We start from the raw sequence: 25,469 nt of genomic DNA on the forward strand, positions 1-25,469 counted from the left end.
GGGGAGAAATTTTCAAGAGATTAAAATGCTAATAAGTATCGTTGCTAAATTGAATCTCCTCGGAAGTTCTTTCATACGGTGTATTCGAAATCAGTTCCGATGAACGGACGAAAAAAAAAAAAAGGCACGCAAGAAAATATCAAAAGAAAAAGAAAAGTGAAAGGTTAGGTGAAGGGAACAGAAATTTTCTTTTCGCAGGTCTCCGCAATCCGGTTGATGGGTACAGCGGTGGGCGGTGGGTTCGAAGTTTAAAGTGGCTCGTCTCTCGGTGAGCCCCGAGACCGCGTTTATGTACCCACCGATGTATATATAATAAATACGCGGATGTGTATATTACATGTATACGCAATGTACCCACACCGTGAAACGTGGAGAGGTGAAACTCGTTACTCGTTAGTAGAACGTAGTCAGTCGCCTCGATTAAACTCGATCAAAATCAAGGAACACCCGCGCGGTTCAGCGCCCGTGGCTGCACAGGGGATGCCTCCCTCTCCCCCTGGCTCCTAACGCTTCGTTTTCTCTTCCCCATTTTCCCTCACCTCTTCACCCCTCTACACGCGTGAAGAGCTTCTCTGAATATCGTGAATTATACATTCGCAGGTAGGTGTATAACGTGGACGCATTGGGAATCCCTTCTAGAATTACCCACAGGACTCTTCTACGTGGAAACTGTATCGGTGGAATGTATTCGTGAGGCGCAAAGGTCCGACCGTAGGGTCAAGATGACGAGGAGTTTGAGGAAATTCGACAAAAAAAAACGTTGGACCGCTAAATTTCTAATTTTTTAGGGTGGATGGAAAAAAAAATTCATTCTTCTTTTCACTTGTTATGAACGTATTTTTTTTCGTTGCACTTTTTGAAAAAAATGAAAAAAAAAAAAATGAAAAATAAGAAGAGAGAAAAAAAACAACTCTGGAACCAGCGGGGTAACGCCGATGAGATTTTAATATTTAGCGGCGTTAAATTGGATTTCTTTTTTATCTGTCTCTTTTCAAGATCGCGGGGAGACTACTTCGCGCGTACGTATGTATAGACTTTCATCGAGATCTTCAGCTGAAATGGGAAAACTAATGTATACTAAAACGAGAGAAATGCTTGTCTTCCGTATATAATAACACAGTTACCATACATATACGTGCCGTTATGTAGCTACGCCGTAAAGTCGGTTGTATAAAATAACGAGGGATCGAAACTCGATGAATATTCGGATGTCTGAAAAAACCCGGGAATAAAACGGTGTGAAAATTTTTCCCGGTATTAAAATTCGTTTCGATATATAATTCCAGCGCGATACGCTGCAGCAGCTGCAGCTGATTATGATTGCCCGGGGTGACCGCAGCTGGGAGAATCGCACATAGTGTTTTTTTTTTCTTTTTTTCCTTTTTTCTATCCATTTTTCTTATCGTTATATACGGATCGTCGATCGTCGCGATGCTAACGATTAACTCTGCAACTCCCCGCAGTTCGTGAAAACGCGCGATTGGCAACCGGCGATTCATCTGGACAACAGGTATCGTCTGATGAGACACGAGCCCATGTTGGACGCCAACGGAAACGAGACCGACGAAATCGGAGAAGACGAAACCGGATGGGAAATACCGCCGGAATTGATAAAGCGAACTCGGGAATCGAAATGATTTTCGATCTCTAAATTCAAGTTTGGAGTCTATATATATACAACTTTGTAGATCCCAGATGAGAACGTGACGAAAAAATAAAAAACCAACCTCGACTCTATCAAAATCCGTTGTTTTATATACCACCTCGTGCACACGTAGGCCCGTCGGGAATTTCTCCGAATAAAGATATTTGCCAGGTTTTGTGGTTGCGGTAAAAACCGTGTGTGTGTGGGGGGGGAGGGGGGAGGGGGGGTATGGGTGGGTACAGAGACGGAGGATCACCGTCGTCCCCGAATATCCTTTCCACATCGACCCGGCGTCAGAATTTATCCTCACGGTGCGAACGCGGTGATATCTCGGCGACGGCGAAGGGGTTGCCGCCGCCGCTGCTGCTGGCTTGGTTGAATTCGAGAGAGCCGCGGTGAGCCTCTGGGAACCCCCCATAGGCTTTACCTGCCGTCCGCCATTTTCCGTACAACAACAAACAACAACAAAGAGAGAGAAACGCGTCGACGACGTAGCCGCGACCACCGACCGCAACCCACCACCCCCCCGCCACATTCGTAGACCGCCGAGCGTCGCGGCCGACGAACGGAGGGAATATTCTGTACCCGACTTGATAAGTCCGCGGAGGTACAGCGGCTGTATACACGTTGTACGTCGTCGGTAACGAGGAACAGTGGTAGGGTGGCTCTTTGAGCAAAAATGGAGAGAAGGGGGAGCGAAAAAAGAGAGGGTAAAAAACGAGGAGCCGAAGGATCCGAAGCTGGGGGTGTATACGGCTGAAAGAAAAAAGAGGAGCCAGGGAAAAGGAACGGCGAGGAGCTTCGGACGGAGGCAGGAAAGAAAAGACGAATGAAAAAGGAATATGTCAGGGAAGAAAAGAAAACTATACCCTCTTATCTTTTCCCGACGTAAAGGAGAGCTTCCGACATTTTCTCGGGCTAAAAATTATCGCCGAATATTATAACGGGGAGACGGACGGACGGACGGACGGGTACGAGGAGGAGGACCTTTTGCCAGCGACCCGAAAAAGAAGCACAGACGTCTTCCTTGTGTCCATACCCGTATGTATATTATTTGTGTAACTCCCCTTCGTTTCTTTTCCTTTCTTTTCTCTTCTCTTCTGACCGAAAAAACTCGTACGATAAAAAACCGTTGGACGCACACGCGCAGAGATCGCGGGGCGATACTCCGTTCGTTCGAAATTAAAAGAGAAGAAAAAATAACAGAAGAGAAACAGGAATGGAGTGTATGGCGAGGAGAGTCGGCCCGCGAAGGACGAAGGAAAAGCTACGGGATCTTTGGAAATATGTGTATAGACGGTGTGAAACGCCGGGAATATAGGTACAGGTATATACCATTAGCAGATTAAAAGGAGTAGCTTTGAAAGCCGATAACGGATGCTCTCAACTTTTCGACTTAAGCTAGACTTTCTTTTTGCCAGATACTTCTCAGACCGAACGAACGAACGAACGAACGAACGTGGGAAGTGCTGCTGCTAACGTACGTACATCAAAAACGGGGCAACTCCTTCGTCAACGAGTCGCGACGCTCGAAATGAATCCGGCAAAACGTACGCGATATCCGAATCAATCCTCGCGTTTCAACGAACGATTTCCACACATTATACGAATTTTCCTCGCCGTAGCACAACCGCCGTTCACTCATTCAATTGTTCCCTCTCGTCGGAAATTCATTGCGAGAAGGGGTGTGTCGACTTTGAAATATAGATGCCCTCTAATACAATAACTTTTATCTTTTCGATAAAGAATTGCTGCTTCGCAGGTGGTTGTTTGCCATGGGACCTGATTTCCGCGCCGTATTATCGTCGATACGCATCGGCGTTATCGTTTGGGCTTATACTTCTGTATGGTCGAAATATACCGATGTAACCTGCATCGCGCGACGCACACAGACGACGCGTCCTACGTGTTTTATAGGTAAACGTAACACACACACACGGGTGACGTGCGTTTTGACCAGGTGGTTCCCGACCGGTCGGAATAATTTCGGTTGTATCGGGAGGCAGTCGGCTGCGACGTTAATGTACAGGACGACTACTACTACTACTACTACTACTACACAGTTTGCCAAAGCAGCTGTCGTTCAATTCCTCGGACGTGTATATTGGCCCGAATATATACGTCATAAATTTCTATACACCTATGCGCGGCCCGCGCGTACACACGACGACGAAAGCCCGTGGAATTAGTAAAGAAAATTTAGAAATCGATCGACTGATTCGAATCGATTGCGATAAAATCAAATGAAATCAATCTACTTTACGTCGAGCTCGATTTTTATTCGTACATCTGATCCTTTGGAAGTATAAAACGTGTAATATATACGCATAATATTTGGAGGCAAAAAATTTATAGCATATTTCAAGACCGGCATACGTACGTAGCTAACTGGAGAGGCCTGTAGGAGTTGAAACTGTTTGTGCTTACTGCATATCATGCATATTTTCGGAGGGTAGGTAGACATCGTGCCTGGTCTCCCGTAAAGCGTAGAATATGAAGGGGAGAAAAAAAAAAAAAGACTTCGTTCGTCGTTTCTTTTTTTCTTTCAATTATTTTTCATCTTTTCCCCTCTTCGGGTTTTGCGAAGAAACACAAGCGAATATAACGATTTATTACGACATTCCGGGGATTCTCACATTCGTATATGGGTATGTAAATATTTGCGTCTACCTGTGTGTAATATAATATAACCACCTACGCGGGATAAATAAACCGAGAAACTGTACGCGATACGTTATAGACATTGACGTTTTTACAGTTTTTCACCTTCTTTTTCTTCATTTTCTTTTAACGTCTGCACATAAGATGCGCGCGAGTTAGATCGCGTGTACCGGGTGAACGCAAAATCCGGCGATTTTCGCCGCCGCTCGAAGAAACGAATCCGATAAAACAGAGAATACACAAAAAGCACCTAGTACCACGGGCGCCAGATTTTTTTCCCCGATACATTTTTGCAGTTCACCCGTTCGATTCGGGGCTCCGAGGGTCCTGAGGGGCAGGCCCGGCATCCCCTAAAGGCCGGCGATGATGCCCTAGCGAGAGAGGGACAGTAGAGAGAGAGAAAAAAGGGAAGGTAGGTATAAAGGGAGGGAGAAAGAGGGGTGACTACCCACGGGGAAAAAGGACTCGCCAGGTGTCTCCACAAAGAGACCCGTTGAACCTGGGACAATGGGGCACCTCCACGGGCGCGCGCGTAAGTTTGTGTACAAGGGAGAGTTTGTGTCGGGACGTAAGCGAACGAACGAACGAACGAACGAATACCGGGATCGAGCTACGACCAGGACTAGAGAGGTAGGTAGGTAGGTAGGTACGAGGCGAACGCGACGTACACACCGTATAACAACACTGCACGATTCCCAAACGAGGAACAATAAATTCTCGTCTACGTACATATTTTTTTATTTTCTTTTTTCCCAGTTGATACGATGTTTTCTGAAAAACAGAAGCTGGATGGAAAGACGTAGGAATAAAGCAAAGTTGAAAAAAAAAAAGAAAAAATTAAACAGCGACTACGAGATGAAAGGTGAAAGATAAAGTATACATATCGCTGAACGTACAAGACGGTCTGGGTATATTATTCGTCGTCGTACCCTATGATTGTGCAGATGTGCACCACGCGGAGGTATTCAACGTATTTTCTTAATACCGAAGGAACAGAACTCTCTGTACGTGCATCGCGGAGAATCACCGCCTTCGTTAAAATCGCGCGTCAAGAACAATGAGTTTTTTTTTTTTGTTTCGGAGGCCATCAACCGAACACCGAGCTCTGTTTCGCCATGCTGCTGCAAATATGTGCATCTCGATCCTCTACTACGACGATAAACGTCATCCCGTACGTGTGAAGATTTGCTGATAAAAATTAAGGTAGATTAGCGTTCGGCGCAACCCGTTCTCTTTTTCGTATCTACATATTATACATAGGCATGGATTCTGCGGTAGTTTACATTATACGCGTTGTGAGAACGATTTGGGAATCGGCTCACGATCGCAAACAAAAGTGACAGTGAGACGAACTCGCGTTACTCACGCGCGTCCCGCGAAGCCGAACGAAACGCGAACGAGAGTTAAGCAGGTACGTAAGGTGTATACGGGCGTTTTATATGTGTCATATGTACCGTGCGATTCCAGACGCGTGGGAGAAAAAAAGAAGGTCTTACACCGCGCACGGTGGAAGGAAGGAGAAACGGAACGAGCAGAAATAAAAGGAGAATGATATACAGAGGTAATGGAATAGGTTTGTTGTTGGCACCGGGAACATAACGTCCATAACTGACAATGAGAAACCTCCGCGTGTAATATACGTCAAAAAACCACCCAGACGGTTAGAGAAAGAGAGCGAGAGAGAGAGAGAGGGACGAAGATAAAATGGAATAAAATAAAAGCCAATAAAACGCGGCGTGTAGAATAAACAAGTTATATATATGTGTATTATATGTAGAGACAGAATGACGCATTTTCAAATTTCATTTCGCCCGAGAATAAGAAGGAGGAGGAAGGAGGACGTACGATCGCGCCACGCTGTAATTGAACGTGAAACGGTGAACGACGTCGATTCGCCGCGACGCGCGCTGAAGAGAGAGAGAGAGAACGAAATGAAATAAAATAAAATAGAAGAAAGTGATGAAAAAATTAAGAATTTATAGCGATGATAAAAGACGCTGAACTCGTACGGAACGTACAGCATTATTCCCCATCAAATGTCGAGGTTACAACCCATTCAACAACAATTAACTGCATTGTTAGATAAAATAAACATAGCTGCAACTCGAATGTAATATGCGTTGCGTGTATTGTAATATACAGAAAACCATCTGTGTCTCTTATTCGTAGAGTCAGCGAACTCGGTGTATTATACATACTTTTACAAATATACTACGGGGTACACCGCGGTACATAGACACAAAAGAAACGTGGACGCGAAGACAATAGATAAATCCACGTACAGAGGAACTGGCAGACAAAATTGGAAAGAATATTCTGATTCATCGGCTCACCGATATATTCATATTCCCTTGCACCAAACGGCGTATATCGAGACTCCATTAAGTTTTTCATTCTTCCTATTCGCGGTTTTGTATTTTTCCTTCTTCTTTTTTTTGTCATCCCTTGTTTCTGGAGCTCGCTCCGATACAAGAGAAAGAGAGAGAGAGAGAGAAATTCGAGTCGTTCGAGAAGCAGAAGGGCGAAAGAAGTAAAAGCAGCTGAATGGTGTTCGCTTTTTACGGCACGGTGTGCGTTACGTATATACAAAGTTACAAAGTTCGATTCATCGCGACCATTTGGTGAAGAGTTTTTCCGGCGGGGGTCGAGACGCTATGGAAGCTGTTGGCGTGAAGGATATTGCCATCCGAAGACGTTGGGCTCCCTTAGCCTAAGGGGAATATCGGGGACTTTTTATCGCGACGCCGCGGGACAACGAACACCGCTTTTACACACCCGAACACCTCTAGGATTGACGGAGTCAAATTTCTCCGTTCTCGTCCCGTATAAGGCGCGGCAATGACGGTCGATTCCCCGTTCGATGAGCGATATACATATTCGCGCGGCGTATAGAAACCGGCGTAGTCGGAGTAGTAAATTTCACGGTAGATGAGGGACGACGACTTTTGTATTCGAAACACGAATTTCGTTGATGAATTTCTCCGGGGATCGAGCGGCGAACGAACGAAGAGTAAGAAGGAGAAGAGAAAAAGAAAGCGCGATCAGCGACGAGACGAAGAGAACGGTGAGAAAGAAGCGACAGAAATCCGCGACCCCGCCCCCCCTTGGGGTAGTACTCGGTTGTACGGCACTGAGAAACATCTCCATATTTTTGACCGAGGAAAAGGTTCGCAGCCAACGGCAGCTTGAGTTTACTTTCCGTATTCTTCTTATCTCCGTACTTCCGTCTTCCGCAGTCTTGCAGCAGAGCCTTCGGTGTCACACCGACTCCTGTCCTTCTTCTTACTTCCTCCTCCTCCGTTTATCCGTCTCAGTTTTGTCTGGCGGGGTGGTAAATTCACGGCTACGAGACCGACCCCTCTTCGTCGTCTCCGAAGGGGATAAAATCCAGAGACGCGGACCGACTCTCCCGGAGAGAGAGGATGCTTTACTCTGAGGACAAGGAGGAGGCATAAAGCAGCGACGGTCGCCGCACGCGACTCGGAGACACCGCGCGGTACCGGCGAAACTTGAGATGAAGTCGCGGGCAAAGGTATGTCCCCTCCCCCCTCGACGAGCGAGGGAAGAGGGTAGTTTTGCGGGGATGACGGAAGCATTCCCGATATCCCGTTTCTCCAGGAACACCTCAGAGTTCGGTTGTACGTGCTTCCGCATCCGTCGTATCGCCACCCACAACACGCGGTGTGGCGGCAACGTCCATGTTGTTCTCGCGGCAACGACCGACCGTTTTGCTAAATTGCCACCGTCGGCCCGGTGGATCTCAATTTATCGTACACCCGGTACCGCGAATTCCTCAGCGTTCGAAAACCTCATTTCTTTTTTTTTTATCGAGGGCCGCACGCACCGCGTGAGCGTTTTTCTTACGGTTTCGCGGATCGATCGGAGTGCGCTTTTCGAATGAAAACACGTTGCGTTCGTTTGGCGGAGTTTCGTGCATTTGTTGCACATGGAGTCGGTCGATCGTGCGGAAAGAAGTCGGTGGCAGGATTCTCAACTTATGGAATGGAATGCCGTTATTACCGCGCGACTGGAATCGAGCGAAAGTCTTGAGCAACGCCAGCCCCTTGTACGCGACGATAAAATTTTATACTATATCAGATGGGAAAACTCGCGTTACAAACGCACCTATTCAGAAAACCGAGAAACGCGCGTCGCTGGAATATGCGGATTTTTATAAACGCGAAATCATCGTGCGGCAGAGCAAAAAAAAATATTCCGAATCGGGAGATCCAGACGTTGGGCTGAGATTTTCCGTTTATTTTTTTATCCTTCCTCTCCATCCTTGATACGCGGCGCAGTTTTCTTTTCTCTTTTCCCCGAGATAGCTGGGAGAGGAGACGGCGAACGCAAAACGTCGTGACGGTGCATTATCGTCCCGGAATCGCGGAAACTCTCATCGTAGGTTAAGATTTTATTTTTTCTATTTTTTTCCTCTCTCCGAGTCTTGTTTTCTTATTTTTTTTATCTCGGGGGAGCGAAGGAGCCGCTCCTTGCACCTGGAGAATCCCGGACACGGTTCGCTTCACCCAAGGGGTTTTCTTGGCCTCGGGCGTTTTGGCGAAAACTTAGTAAGGTCTCGCTTTTATTTCTTACTTTTTACTCCGGCGGCAGCCTTCTCGCGAATCCTTCGCCGCCCACAAAAACCCTCCCACGCTAACGCCGAAACGTTTAAAAAACTTTTCAAAGTGGGACATGACGCCGAACGTCTTAACTCTAACCTTAAGAAAAATCTGCGGAGAGACGATAATCCTCGTGCGCATAACCCGATCCTCGGCGATAAATTAATGCCAACGGCGTTCGACGCGATCGCTTCGATAAGTTCCCTTTTTTTCTCTTTTTTTTTTTTCGTTTTCAGTTTGCATGGGATAAAAGGGTTTCCATCGTTCGATTAAAACATTTAAAAATTTGGAAAACAACGTTGACTATAGTTTTTGGTTTTTGTTTTCTAACTGATCAGATAACAGTGATGTTCGGTGGTGAGTATTGGATAAATTTTCATTGTTCATTCACAGTTTATTATCGGTATAAGTCTTTTGTGGAGTGTATAACGTTGCTTCGAAATGTTGAATTTCGCGTACAGCGAACAGCGATAAATACGTTCACCGCAATCGAGTTTGCGTGCGGTTTTCGACTCGCAGAGATGAATCGACTACGGGATAATGTGATGAACCGATGACGTTAAACTGCGGTAATTGTTTAAATGGCACGATACGGATATCATTTTTTTTTTTTTTTTTCTTCAATTTAAACGCGACAGAAAAATTTAATCACGATTAGAGCCAAAAGTTCGATCTATGCCACACGTACAGATTGTTACGTCAATGAATAATTTTTTTTTTTTAAATAGAATATCGGAATATTATAACGTTTTCAGCAGCGTCGAATCGAGTGACGTTGAAATGCAATAAAACGAAGAAAGGAATCGGGGAGTGAAAAGAATAGAAAAACAAGGGGGGAAAAAAAAAAAAAATTATTGAACTATCGGTGAAATTGAGAAATCTGAACGAAAGGATCCCGTTGCCCGGCTATTGGTAAAAGTTGTTCACGTTTCGTATATAGCCGCGGATACCAATAACGTTTGTTAAAATTGGCGATATAACAGCGAACACGCCGCAGTAAACAGCTGGGATATTATTTCGTAACTTGATTTTTCCCGGGGCAATCTGGGCTCGATTCGTGCCGGACAGCGACCCACGAATTTTCCACCTTTTTCGAATAGCCGCGGGGTCGAAACCAGATTTTCCGAATATATACACACACGGTCATTTGCAAAGTAGTTTACTTCTCCCTCGCCGCTCTCGTTCCATCTCGCTCTTTCGTTGGCCGGTGGTACCCCGTAATTTTTATCTCTGTAGTATATATAGCCGCGACGTTCGTATTATACACACCGTTCGTGTCACTGATTATGTGGAAAACGCGATTATTCACGTTATATTTGTTTACGCAATTGTACGAAATTTTGGGTAAACACATTCAACGCTCTTGTACCATACAATCGCTGATGTACAGGTTACAGTTTTATCGTCACTTCGTAAAACAGGTCTACAACCCCCGCCGAATAAACGCGTGATCATTCTTCGAAGATATTGAACAAACATATTTTCTACAAAAGTTGAACCGAAAAAAAAAAAAAAAAAAAAAAAAGAAATAAAAATACGCTCCGCGTTTTCCCGATGCAGCGGCGGCAGCAGCTCGATCCGTGTCTACACACATCTGCAACGCGGGTAAGTACACCTATTCGCACAGGTAGATGATACGCACGGTCACGGTTCCTAAATACTCGGGACTCGCCTTCGCATAGCCGGGTTAGCTCGTACGCGAGTCCGTAAAGACGGCGCGGAGCGTAACAATGAAACTAAAAAGAAATGACGCGAACGGCGAATAAAAAGTGAAAAGGTAAAAATTCACGGGAGTTAAACGAATGTGCCTGGCCTTGGCGGAGCGGACTCGCAGCCTCGGAGGACCAAGAGCAACGCGAGTCGCGGGCGTTTCGACGCTACGCCGCCGGGACGAGGTTCGGAGGAGGTTCTCCGCCGCTGCCCGCTGCCCGCCGCTGCCGGAGAATCGAGTATCGCCGTGACGTCGTCCTCCGCTTCCCCGCAGCCCGCGGTGTCTACGGGACGACCGCTGGCCAGCCTCGTGAACCCCGGTGACGAGGATCCGACAACAAGCCGAGGGATCCTCGCGGCCCCAAACTCACCCGAGCGTAGGAGAACGCCGAACGACATCGGCCGTCGGGTTTTCAGCCCCGCGGGCCGCCGTACGTTCCATTAGGTAGAGGCGTAGAAATTTTTCTCTTTAAAATCCCCGCAGCGCGATCGGCGCCGATCCCAGAGGCCAATCACCGTTTTGGAGGCCAACATGCCGCGGCGGCAGAAGGCGGCCGACCGACCGGTCGGTCGCGTCAACGAAAAAGAGGAAAAATTGTATCGCGAGAGACGACGCTGCGCTGCTGCCGCTGAGGAGCTTCTGCACCGTTGACTCGCTTTTCGCGATTCGCTTTCAAGCTCGCCAATTGCCAGACAGATCGCGAGACGGATAAGAGAACGAATACGCGGCGAACGACGGAACGTTACGGAGCTACGCAGAATCCATTTCGATACGTGTACCACCGATGTACGTACGTACGTGTACGTGCGACGGCTTATAAGTTCGCTCTACGTTCGCTACAAAACGGCGAATACGCGAGTCAAAAATGAGAACAACTAACTCTCCGAGACAATCGGATTCCCGGATGAGATAAGCTTTGAGCTAACAGCGTTCACTAATTAGTATGCACTTTCACGCCCCTCGGTGCGCGACATTCGTCCTCGTCGCGCAGTGGCGGCGCTGGTCTGATATGTACGTTTCCAAATTCCGCAGCTGCCGTGCTGCCGTCAACGAATTTTGTCACCGTTTGTTTTTTTTTCACCATAAATTTGCGTCCGCCTTGTACAGTTTCGAAAATTTCGCTCGTTCGCTTTCAGGTAAAATCCTCGCACGTTGCGGAACGGTCCGATAATCCGAACAAGATCGACGCGCGACGTCATTGGATCAATTTGGAATCCGAGCGTCCCGAGATACCCGATCCGTTCCCTTTTATTTCAATCTTCCTTCCTTTCTTTCCTTAGGCTCCTGTAATGCTCTCGGCCACCCCGTACGAATTTCGGAGAGGTCATCGAAATTTTTCGTCGCCACGCGTGAGACGTGAGAGCGACGATAAGTTCGATGAGGAGAGAGGCTGGTTTTTGAGAGAAAAGTTTTGAAGAAAAAAAAAAAAGTTTTTGGCGAATTAGCGAAACGATTTTCGGCGACTCGACGGAACGATCCATTAGCATGCGGCACGAGCGAGCTCATGATTTCAAAATAATGGCGGCAGTGAGCTCAAACAATGGCAGAATCACCGTTCGCTCGCTATACGTTGATTAAATTTGATAGTTTGTAGGGGATACATAGTGTACGTTACACGAACTATTGATAAAACCTCCTGTATAGATGTTATATACTATATAACGGCATCGATCGACCGCGTTAGTTTACGTACAACAAAGCCGCAAATGAACCGCGTCAGAAAACGAAACAATGGATAGGAAAAAAAAAAGAATCGACAAAAAAAATAATGGAAAAAAGTTTCAACATATATTTATACATTTTGGCGAACCACCAGCGAAATTTTCGATACTTTTCTACACTCGCAACGTTGTACAATACGGTAATCGATCGTTCGATGTCGCGAGGGTTAAAAAATTGCGAGTTATTAAAAAATTATTTCATTATATCCTGGCCGTGGTTGAAAATTGTATAAAACGAACACATCGCCGAGATATACGGTACGGGGGGGGGGGGGGGGGGAACGTTCCAGTGTATCGCACTGTCTGAACTATCGGTGCAGTTCTACTCATTTGTTACGTTTACACAGCGAGACAAAGACAAACAGAAATCCAACCGGGGAAACTGCAGCGAGAACACTTTCTGTGCTTGAGCGTATAACTAACTTTTCGGAGTAAAATGAACGTCAGAGAGTTTCGTTTCGCCGAGTGGGGGTTTGTAAAGAGTAGGTGAGAGAAGAGGAGAGGAGAAGAATAAAAAAAAAAGAAAAAAAAGAAAAAAGGGGGGAAGGAGGAGCGTTGATATGCAGGATTTGGAACGGAGGAGGTGAAATTGAGGTGAGCAAAGCTCAACGCTACGAGATAGAAGCGATATCCCCCCTGAATCGAGGAGGACCCAATTTCCGTTTAGACTAGATTTAACGATAATTAGAGATCGATTTCTTCTCCACCGTCTCTCAACATCGGCTCGCGAACCTCAACCGAAATTGGTATAAAACGACTACGAAGGTGGAATAAAAAGTAGAAATGAGTATAACAAAGGTAGAAAGGGAGAGTTTCGATTTCGAATCCAGTTCATCGGTGAATGAAATCCATCACGTTTATAAAACGTGTGCATCTGGGATACTAGAAATTATCAGTCGTCACACTCGATTGGTTAACGATGTACATTTTTCTCTGCGGCGTGATAAAACGTCGAAAAAAAAAATCAACAAAAAAAATATATAAAAATAACCAAACATGGGCTACATATTGTTGCACAAGTTTCGTATCGCGGTAATACGCTATTTACATAACCCTCTCTTGTATGAATTTTATTCGATCGATTACGACGTCGAGCAAACTAAATTACATAAGAATCCAAAAATGCAGCAGCGTTACAACGCGAATATATCCGCGCTCTCGATCCGTCAAAAGTTACAATAACCGTAGAAAACGTTACAAATTTTTTGTCCAACGATAATCGAGAAATAATTTCGAAGAAAATAGATAAAAAAAAAAAAAAAACGAACGAAATCGTTCTAATTCTAATCCGTCCACGCCCGACTGAATAAGGAAAGTCGACTTTTTTCAGAGGCTTCATAAAAGAGCGGAACAACAGGAGTAAAGAGTAAAGTAAAAAATATCCGATAATAATTCCTTCGCGTCGATACGGCTCGATATTTTACGCATGAACGAGAGGTTCCGTGAGCTACGACGTCGGCGATGAGTTTGACAGTTGGAGGAGTACATCGCGGAACGGAACAATGGAAACCGGCTTCGAGGAAGGGAGTAAGCGACAATAGTTCCTCGGCGAGTTGTAACGTCGGAGAGCGAGAGCCAGGGGGAGAGAGAGAGAGAGAGAAAGGGGGCGATCGGCTGGTGCGGTAGAGAGCGAAGAAGAGGCGAAACCTGGGGGGGAGGAGGGGGGAGAGGCGGGAGAGGCGGGAGCAGAGAGGAGCGATAAGGAGGATGAAAGGAGGAAAGAGGAGCGCGTCGAGACGCGGTGGAGATGGAGGCTGTCAGGCACCACGTGCATCGACCGCTACCGCGCGCTCCGGGTTTCTTCTTCGTCGTACACACCACACCACAGCACACCACACGTCTCCGCGATATCCTTCTTCGAAATTAGAGCGACGATATCTCCCGACGATTTTGCTCGACGTGTACAATATACATTTCGTCACCGTCGTTCGGGGGCAAACAGCCGTTCGCCCTGGATAATCGTTGGGGGCCTCGCGAAAAATAAAAAAAAAACAGACGAAATTAACGCGGTGACACGGAGAGGCTGGTCGGGGGGGGGGGGAAAAAAAAAAAAAAGAGAGAAGAGTTCACGGTGTCGGGGCACAGGTGCGACCGTCTGGAGCGACCGACCGCCGTCCGACGATTCGGAGAGATTTTATTTCGCCTTTTTAGGGCTAAGGTTCGCAGTCGCTTCTCTGCTCTCTATCTCTCTGTGTTCTCCGGGTTAACAACGAGGAGTTGCACGGATGGATGGTGGCAGTCGGCCGTGTGGCTTTGTACGGTACCTCCTTTGTTTGCCGTGTGTCCGAACGAGCCACCGGTATACCAAACCTCTCTACGTACGAACGTGCACCACCTAACCGCCACTGTGTGTTGCCTTTATACGCGCGCACACACACACACCTGTACACCGAGCTCTAAATAACGCGCGAAAATAATTACAACGTTTCTATGTCTCTCGTATTTTTCGCGCGAACAAACGAGCCCTCGAAACCATCGAACCACCTCCGATAGATCCTCGAAAAAAAAAAGGTTTGGCCCCCCCCCCCCCTCCCCGACGAAAAGTCGCACGTGAAAATCGATACCGGTTCCCAACGATCGAATCATCCCCCCCGTACTTAAAAATGGAGGTGGCGAAGCGAAGGTGGAGAAAAAAAAAACGAACCTCGTGTCGGGTATTCGAATGTTTCTGATGAAACTTCGATCCAGGGACACAGATTTTTGCGCCCAGACAATTGGAGTGGACGGGTGATATTTCGTGAGAAGGTCGGTGTACAAGGCCCATCCTTTTTGAAAATCGTGATAACGACGATATTGATGTATGAGGAAACCGTAGCAAAGCGACGTGACTTTCGAGAACAAACGTGTCCCAACGCTCGTAATAAGTATTAAATAGATATACAGGTATACTGGTATATACATTAGATAGATAGATAGTCGGATACCCCACTAAATATTTGCACCGACAACTTTAGAATGCGTACATACGATACATTATACCGTACCTCTGCTACAGATAGAGAATAATTCAGTTGTTATCAATTTGCAACAATAATTACAATGTAAAATCATAATGGGGAGATAAAGGCACCATATTCCATAATTTTTAGTCAATTACCGTCAGAATTAATTGGATTAATCAATCGTTAATCTCATTAACTATAGTATCGAATTGTAATTCTAAGGTTTACTTAAACTTTTGGGTCTTTTTTTTTTCTTTTTGGTCTTTTCATACAAGCAACGATTATTCCCATTTTCCCGACATTACACTGTACATCGAAGATAAATGAACGAATAGACAGAAATTAGGTAAAACAGGAGCATAATTACGATTAGACAAAGGGTTGAAGATGGTTCGGGGTGGGGTGAATAGGGGTGAATAGAATATCGTCGTTTGTTATATTGTTTCCATGGATATACAGAAAACAACGATGCAGCGTGCATAGTATATAGGAGCCGGCTAGCGAGCATGACATTGACAACCAACCACTATGTATATTAGGATACATACACGACGCGTACGTCAAAAGTAATGAAACCAAGTTTCGGAAAAAAACCAAAGGTAAAAATGTAAAACAAAAGGAAAATGAAGAGAATAAAATACGAGTGAATAAATTAACGGAAAAATGAACGCACGATATACTTAGTTAATTATTTTATGTAACGTCATTAATTTAAATCAATTAATTAATCAATTCTTCATACACATAGATACGATAATATGCATATCTATTATCGAACAACCTTCAATGATAATGAAAATAATAACGAGAAAATTAATTAACCAAAAGAAATAACGATAGATAATAGGATGCGGAGATTTATTTGGTGCTTACCCAACTGCCGGGAACGTCGTGTACGGAAACATCCTTGTCAATAGGAGAAGATAAAGAGAGAGGATACGAGCGTTGCTCCTTTTGAGATGGTTGTTATTGTTATTATTATTGTTGTTGTTATTATTGTTATAATATTTTCGTTCCTTTTTTCTTTACGTTCGTGATTTTTTACACGATGATGAGTCGTGGTCACGAATAATATTATTATTACTTTTAACCCCGCACAAGCCAAAAAGGATCTATGGCCGTTCCTTGGCCTTCCTTTATTCCTTTCTTTGATTTTTGGTAGGAAGAAAAATTATAACCTCTTTTCGGTTTATTATTCTCGTTCGGATGATCGATAATTCACAAAAACAGGAGAACGGTATAAACGTGATGGACGAACGGAGGATTAATTATTTATTTGCGATACGTTATCCTTTCGTATTTTCGCCGACAAGACGCACACGCGTGGTTTTTCTTTTTCTCTGCAAACACACGACGACCACGACGACGACGACGACGACGACGAGGATGAGGGAAAAACGGCGCACGCACACTATCCCGATGTCAAAAACACACACAACGAAATCGACGTCGTTTCGACGTTGAAACGTTGACGATTGTATTACGTACGAAAGCGAACTCGCCGTGTATCGGTGATATTTTCAATTTTTCCGTGCTCCCTTTTGACGTTTCAACGACGACGTACCATAACCTGATTTGCCCTTGCTCTCCTTCTGCTCTCTCTCTCTCTCTCTCTTACCACTTCTTCTTATTCTTCTTCTTCTTCGGCTCTTGTTTTCTTTTCGTTCACTTTCGACACTTTTTTGTTACGATTTATTATTACGTACACGCGGTGGCAGCACACGATGATATTGTTGTGTTGTTGTTGGTGTTACTATTGTTGTTATTTAACGTGACGCGAACACGGCGAGGAACAAATAATAATTCGAAGAGAACGCACGGTACGGTTGGTTAATTAGGGTGTAATGAGGAATACTACACTATACCACAAAACTAACATAATAATTTATACTCTCTGTATCTCTCTCTCACTCTCTTTCTTCCCTTCTTTCTTTCCTTCTTCCTTCCTTCCTTCCTTCCTTCTCTTCAGATTCTTTCGGTCTACCAACCGGACTTACGTATCCACATTTATCGTTGTCATGTTAATCGATGGAAAACAAGTAACGAAACAAAGACTTTATAATTAACCGTACGTTAAATTGGTATTTACGTTCTAATATAAATAAATACAATAAATATACACACAACTCTACGCGCTAAAGAGACCGGAGAATGAACGGAATACAAGCAGAGTCGCGGTGCGTCTCTCGCGTTGGCTGGCAGCTGTGCGCCGCTTGCCGCTCGTCGGGAGGTGGAGAGGGTCGAAGGAGGGGAGGGGCAGAGCGCCCGGAGGAGGGACGACGTCGAAGGGGAAAAATGAGAGCGGGAGAGAGACGGCGAGTGGCTAAGGGAGGAAAAGAGATGGGGGGGAGGGGACCGGGCGGGTGCGAGAGAGAGAGAGCGGCGCGCCGTTCGTCGGGCTGGGATGGGGAGAAAAAGGGAGAGAGAAAGACGGCCGAACGAGGGAGAGAGAACGGACCGCCGCCGCCGCTGCTCCCTAAGGGTGGGGATGCGAAACGGGGCGACCCCACGCGCCCCGACGGACGCAGGGCGTACTGCGCTACCGCCGAACCAAGGAACGGCGAAACCCTGCGGGCACCCGAAGCCCTTCGTAGGCCTCGGGCCACATGGCTCACGGAGCAGGGCTCAAGGCTCAGGATTCTGTAGGGCTGCACACGCACACCGCTGTCCCGTAGCCGTGCGATTCCTCCCAGCGGTTCTCAACCCGAGGATTGCCGTTCGTCCATTTTTTGTAACGCCGCGATTTTTCCAGGGATTTTGTTACGTTTGTTTAATTGTTTCTGGGTTTTTTTGTTTCCTCGCCGATGGCACGTTTTTCATCCCTTTTACGAAAAGGATTCGTTCAGCCTTGAACGGAAATTCGTTTCTCCCTATTGTCCCGTGTGAATTTTTACTTTTTTTCCTTTTTCAAAGAACTTCGAGTGATTCATACCACCTTTATCGTTCGGGATCGATTGCTCCGACACCCCGTCGAAAAATTTCCCACAATCGGCTCCTTCTTTGAATTTTTTCGAAAAATTGCAACTCGAATCTAAGCGACGATCACGTTTGCGAAATATGTACGTTGTTTTTTGTACACATTTTGCTCTTTTTAATTCTCTAAAAGTTTACGGTTGCGCATTTGTATAATTGCGTAAGATAAATTAATTAACGGGCGCGGTGTATTTTTGCGATAAGAAAATCTTCGCACCATTTAACTCAGGTAAGATGAAATTTTCTTTCATGCAGTCATATTATACCTCGTCTCGTTTGTTCGCTCCCTGGTTTTCCGACCCTCCTAGAAAACTCCCGGAGGGGTATAATTTATCGACTCTTGAGAGAAAAATGCAGCGGCTCGCGATCGGGTGCAAAATCATATGTACAAGCATTACGTATATGGTGTTCACATAGACCTAAGCAGTTTTTGACAATTCTGCTTCGCAACGAGAACCGCGCGATTTCGGTCCACGAAATTCACTCGCTATACACACGTAATTTTCGTCGTCTGAGAGTGTTTACGAATCTCAATTGGTTTTACGATGCGTGATTTTATAGCCGCACGCAAAATTCAAAGGTACACATACATACATACGTATACGTATGTATACTTATTGTTAATTGCGATACGTATGGTACGGTGTGAGAAAACGAAGCGCTGTTTACCATTCGCGACGGTTTGTTTCGCGGATGATTTATATCGTCGCGGCGTGATCCAAGACTCGAATAATACGGGATGTATATTCATATCCGTAACGATATCCTGAAAAAGGAAGGGCAAAATATATTTTCTTTCCCCGCGTAATTCCCCGCGCACGCTGGTGCAGCGAATCTCGCGAGATCGACTGACGATCAGCTGCCGTTGTGGATCGGTGAAATCGATAGTCAATATTATATTCAATTATGCCAACGGTATCGGTATAGATGACCGCAACGGTGACGGTAAATGGGAGATACATGGGTAGACGTATCGTCCAAGTATGTATCCCGTGTGCAGGACCCCCATTCGCGGAAGTATACAGGCAATAATAATACGCTCGATGTGTAAATTGGAATAAACATTTTATGCGAGATATGGAATAATTTTTCGTCGTATATATAATATATATATATAGGTATATGTATAGGTATACCGCGCCCGCGGGGCACCGGGGGATCTTCCATCCTCGAGGATCCCGTTCGTAAAATACATTTCACTAATTAAATTCAATCTGCTGCACTTCTGAGAATCGTGCAGGTGCGTATATTACATACCTGAAACGACGCACGCTCCTCGTTACACATCGGGGCATCGCGTACCGCGTCGTTTACTGGTGCACCTTTATGCTGAAATTATAATCATTCCCTCCGCTCGAAAGCACGTGTATCACACGCGTTATATTTGCGCATCGACTGCTCGATAATTTCATTGTGAGATACGCGGAAGCGCCCGAATCTCGACCGCTATATTATATTCAATTAGATTCCACGTGGAGGCCCGCTTTTATCGTCACCTTTGCTTTTCGGTTCACTTTCAACGGTCGTCGTCGTCGTCGTCGTCGTCGTCGCTCGGAAGGAGAGTTCGAGCCCGTGTAGAGAAGATAGGAATTTCACGCAGGTAAACTGCAGGTAGATACGTACGATATTATACGCGCTACGAAACGCGGTATAAGGATGCCGAACAAGGAAATCGAAGGAATTCCTCATCTGGTTGCCGCACACGTTGACGTTCGGCACTGCGGACAACGATCGGAGTTCGCTGGTCATTCTAAAGAGAGAAGCAAGAAGAAAAAAAAAGGAAGAAGAAAATGCTCGACGTACGACGAAATCGCGGAGTAAACATCGAAATTGAATTCGCGAATTACAGTCGCGTCGTCGCGAAGGTCGCCGTGGTATATTCGGCGGTAGTACGTTTACGTACGTCTCAACGTTCATTGTTATTCCTGTCCAATTTGCGAGAAAGAACTTTTCGAGAGACACGAATAACGTTTTAATTCCAATTGCAGTCGGTGACTTATTCGTTTACGTCATTCCGCAAGCGAGTCGCGTGTCACGCTATCGTCACGGGCGAGCTATAGCGGAGCAGCTTTTGGGGATATCCTCCGTATCGACTCGCGAGTTTCTTCGATTCGAGGAGAATATTGTTCTTCGTCTCTTTTTTCCGGAAATATTGACTCCCTGACTCCGTCGAGGGATGAAAATAGTCGTCAAAACCGAACACCGATCGCAATAGGTATACATATACACGGGACGAAACGTTGTCAGGTAAAACGTAACGTATAGGTATACGATTTTAATATAATACCCGTTATAGCTGGGAAACACAATTTTACCCTCTCGACTGCGCCGCACCACTGCTATGCACACGAACTCGAGTCATAGGATATATACCTGTACATCAGACGTGAAATTAAAATTGCGAAAATTGTTACAAGGTATTCGAGTTGTTGGAGGGTACGCGTATACGTATACACGTTGTTGTATTTTATTTTATTTTAATTTTTTTTTTTTTTTACCTTGCTCCATCGCGTACGTATATATATATATATATATATATATATACACGTATACGTATATTCATATTATCATTTCCCCGCATGTTCTCCTCTCGTATACTCCATTATACCGATGCGGTTGAAACTTGGATAATATACCGGTAACCGCGTGCTACTGCAACCAGTCAAACGAGCACACGGTCGTATATATACCTACACCAGACTCGAAGCCCGACTTCTTTCCTTCCCTCTTCGCCAGCCCGTCTCCTCTGTCCCTTTTTGTCTTTTTCGTTGCTTGCTTAGTTTTTTTTTTATTTTTTTTTTTTCTCTTCACTTCGCCTCACCTTACTCCACCCTTTGTCGTCCCCCTCGTTCGCCGAATGATCGCTCGCCACCCGTTCTCTTTCGATTTCTCGGAGCAGCGACGGAAAAGAGCGTCAGCAGTCTGGATTAAAATAATGCCGAGAGAGAGAAATGCCGGACGAAGCGGGATGTGATAAAAATAAGGCCGCGAGGGTCGAGGGGGGAAGGTGGGGGGGGGAAGGAGGGGGGAAGGGAATCCCCTTTTTAGGAAAACTGCATAAAAGTGGAAAACCGTGTACAGAGTCAAAACCCGACGAAGTAAGCGGAGCCCTCGTCGTCGTTGGATTTCTTGTTTTTTTTTTTTTCTTATCTCCGACGAGAAGAACCTCGGAATCATCCCCTTTAATATTCAGGGGCGCGGGGGGGTGGGGGGGGGAGGGGAAGAAGTCGACGTACCCGAAACGCTTCGCTAGTCGATATCCTCCTCCTCGTCGTTGGGTTAGGTGCATGTATGTAAACTACCACTATTAGTAACAACCACGCGAAAGCGTGCGCTAACCGATAACAGCGATAAATCTAGTCGCCGGGTCTCGCCTGGCTCATGCCAACTGAGTAACCCCGATATGTGTAATAGCGGTCGTGTGTCTCGGTGGTGGTGTGGCGACGTTGGCTTCCAACATCGCTATGCGAATTCAAAGCCGATTCGTATCGTCGAAGCTTCCTGAGCTAGCTGAAGCCACCGGTGGCGCAGCACTTCGTTCGTTATACATACATACATATATCGTGTTATCCGAATGAATTTACAGCGATTAGCTCTTTGCGACGGGGGTGGGAACGGTCGTCGCCCGTTCGCGATTAACCCCGCAGATGCTGCAGCCTAAGTAGCAGCGCCGCTTTATAAATGGTCGAGCCAAGTGGTCCGTGTATAGAATATCGTCTGCAGGATAACGAGGAATTAGAAATTCTTCGATTCGACGAAAGTGTTCGCAGGGGGGATCGAACGAAAAAAAATGGGGAAAGTTTACGGTTGGAAGTAACGGGCGATAAACGGGAGAAAATAACGAGGATGAAACACGGCGTAGAAAAAGTCCTCGATCTCCCGTTGAACGAGAGAGAAAATATCGAGGCGGATAGAGGAGACACACGCCCGACTTTTGTCACTCGTATATATACACGTATAATACGTAGAGACCGACCGAGTCGGTGGTGGTGTACGGGTGAGCTGAAAATCTTAGCCGCGCATTGTTCAACGTTTCAGGACATATTCCAGTATTCGGAGATTGTTCGTTACAATGGTGGTGGTGTGTAGCCGCAATTAAACTATTCACCGCGTTTCCTGTTCTCGCTCGCACTTTCTCCTCTCGCGCGCGAATCGCTCGACCGTCTCGCACCGGTCCAACGGAGTTTCGGTTGAAAATGGAAAACCGGAGAATCGCTAAGATCGCGATAATGACCGTCTCGGTGAGGAATGAACAAAAAAAAAAAAAAAGAATTGATCATCGCAAGGTCTCGCTCGAATAAAATAGAGCGCTGTGAGCTGCTACCTCTCGCCTCATTACATCGAACGCGGTCATTCTCGTTATATTCGAACGAGTCGCGCGCATGGATTTCGGAGCCGGACTCGTATAAAATATAGGAAGGAGGACATTATCGGCTGTATAAACTGAAAAGGACCTTACGACGCGTCGTGCAGGAGGGGCCGTCCGGAATCGCTACCGGTTGCCAGTAGCTACATCAAATATCGCCCAAAATTCGCCAAATATGGCCGACCCTATTTGCTCTAAAGCTGGCCTCTCGAGGGGGCTGGGGGGGGGGGAGGAGGGCGATCGGGGAGAACACGTTCGCATGTATAGTAAGTACGTATACGCGTACGTATACATGCCTATGTACCAATATGCGGAGAAGGACACTCGTTGGATAAGCGCCAAGATAGTAGTCTCGGATGTTTGCCTTGTATTTCACGCTTTGCAAGTATAAAGAGATGAGGAATAATCTGAGTAAAAACGAAACAAGAAAGAAGAAAAAAAAAAAATAAGAAAATGAGAAAACAAAAAGCGAGTGCGGAGAAAAACGAAAAACGACAGAAAAAAAAATAAAAAAAAAAAAAAACTTGAGAACGAGAAGAGAACATGAAAAAAAAAAGGGTGGAGAGGAGAGAGAGAGAGAGAGAGAGAAAAACCGCTTAAAGCTGCAATTACGGCGGCAATTTGGAGTAGACCGCGTGCGCGGGCGTTGAGAGATTTGAATTTTAGAGCAAATTAGACGCACTGATGCTGACGAAACCGCCACTCCACGTTTTACCAGCTATACAGTACGCCGTTCCAGCTGCACGATCCTCACCGAGAGAAAAGGAAAACGAGAAGCAGAACGCAGCTTAGTTAACTGTCCAAACATTCGTCTCCGGACCAACAGACCGGCCAGGCAGCACCACCATAGCTGGTACCTATATACTAGGGTGGGTTGAAGAAAAAAAAATCTTCCCATTACTTTTGTAATTCGAGTATAGAATGAAAAAATGACATGCTCTTTTTTTGACTTGAAATTGAAGTTGAGTAAAAAACAATCACAATCGACAATTTTTAGATGTTTCTTATAATTTTTCACTAAAAAAAAATTCAATTTTTGATAAAAAAATGAATCATTCTTTCAATTGGGTTTACTATGCTTTTCTTACGTATTTTGACCTCAGGAATCCGAATCTGGAAGAAAAATTGATCTATCTCTAAAATTGACCGAGTTATCGCCAATTTTCATCTTTTTGGGCTCGAAAATAAAAAATTTATTTTTTAGCCTATCTTAGTGTAATTTGAGCTCAGGAATCCGAATCCGAAAGAAAAATTGATCTATCTGCAAAAATGACCGAGTTATCCCCATTTTTTCGCGATTTTTGGCATAAATTTGAGGATATCTCGAAGGGAAAAAATCGTAGCTCAATTTGGACGACGGATTCGTGTTCCTGAGGTGAAAATACGTAAGAAAAGTGCCATACGATCAATTTTTAAAAATAAAAATTTTTGACCAAAATTTGAGATTTTTCCAAGGGGTACCCCTTACGATTTTTTCAAATTTTGACCAAAAATTTTTATTTTTTTAAATTGATCGTATGGCACTTTTCTTACGTATTTTCACCTCAGGAACACGAATCCGTCGTCCAAATTGAGCTACGATTTTTTCCCTTCGAGATATCTCCATTTTTATGGTAAAAAATGCGAAAAAATGGGGATAACTCGGTCATTTTTGCAGGTAGTTCAATTTTTCTTTCGGATTCGGATCCCTGAGCTCAAATTACATGAAGATAGACCAAAAAATCAATTTTTTATTTTTGACCCCAAAAAGCTGAAAATTGGCGATAACTCGGTCATTTTTGCAGATAGTTCAATTTTTCTTCCAGATTCGGATTCCTGAGGTCAAAATACGTAAGAAAAGCATATTAAACCCAATTAAAAGAATGATTCATTTTTAGCTCAAAAATCATAGGAAACATCCAAAAATTGTCTTTTTTGTAACTTTCATTTAAGCGTGAAATACGTACATATGGCAATGCAAAGTAATTGCATGTGTGGTATATGGGCGCGATATTAGACCGCGAAGAAAATGAGCGGAAATAATTTGAATCTCGTTCGTCGGTTAGCCTGGACAGATTTTTTGGGAAATCGGGGGCACGAGTTCCGAAAAATTGTCCACCGCTTCTCCGGGCCCGATCCGATCCCCGCGAGAGCGGATCGTTGGGGGGCGGGGGAAGGGGGGTGGGGGGCGATTTTTTCCACTTTGCCGAGATCGTATAACCGCAATACGAGGCAGCATTGCGAGAAAAGATGATCCCCAGCGACCGACAAACGTGATCTTTCGAGGACACGATACCGCGCCACAATGGGAGCGTATACCGTGTAAAAGAAAGTGAAAAAAATCGTTCCCTTCGTCTTACACAACGGTTCCGTGTCAGCCTCTGAAAGCAATATGTTCCATCAGGATTCCGTGCAAAGTGATAACGGAACTCGCCACCTATAGAAATTGTAGGTGACAATGGGGCATAAAACGATCGTTTATCACATTCCATTCATCACGTAGTTTGGAAAATAAAACCAAAGAAAAATAAAAAAATAAAAAAATAGAAAATAAAATAGAAATAAAAATGAAAAAAAAAATAAAAAATAAAAAATAAGAAGCAGCGAGAAGATACCTTTCAAGAACGTCGTACTTTCGAGCGAAAAGAATATCGTGACGAGGCGGTAATCCGCCGGGGGATAAGCACTCGGAACGGTCAAGGCGTATACGGATAACGCGCGGTGTGGGTTCTTCGACGATATGCACGTGGTGTGCTCGAGAAGGAAATCTGCGGGCTCGCGGGGAGCCCGCGGCCCGGAGACTGGAAGAAGGTCACCGAGGAAGGTGAGAACAAAAGGCCGGAAGCGTTAGC

General features: G+C 45.3%; 1 protein-coding gene across 6 annotated transcripts in view; it reads right to left on the reverse strand.

Annotated features, from left to right (window-relative positions):
- Positions 1-25,469, reverse strand: part of LOC105690823 (RNA-binding protein Musashi homolog 2-like) — a 184,590-nt gene that overhangs the window by 38,676 nt on the left and 120,445 nt on the right. For 2 of the 6 annotated variants that reach the window (XM_012408943.4, XM_020855130.3), the window contains exon 1: positions 16,173-17,518. The exons of the other annotated variants lie outside the window; for them this stretch is intronic. In XM_012408943.4, the coding sequence (XP_012264366.1) occupies positions 16,173-16,204 (32 nt within the window). In that variant the 5' untranslated portion in view covers positions 16,205-17,518. Of the gene's footprint in view, positions 1-16,172; positions 17,519-25,469 lie in introns of those variants that run through there. 6 annotated transcript variants of the gene reach the window in all.

Source organism: Athalia rosae, chromosome 1, assembly GCF_917208135.1.
Source record: "Athalia rosae chromosome 1, iyAthRosa1.1, whole genome shotgun sequence".
NCBI lineage: Eukaryota > Metazoa > Arthropoda > Insecta > Hymenoptera > Athaliidae > Athalia > Athalia rosae.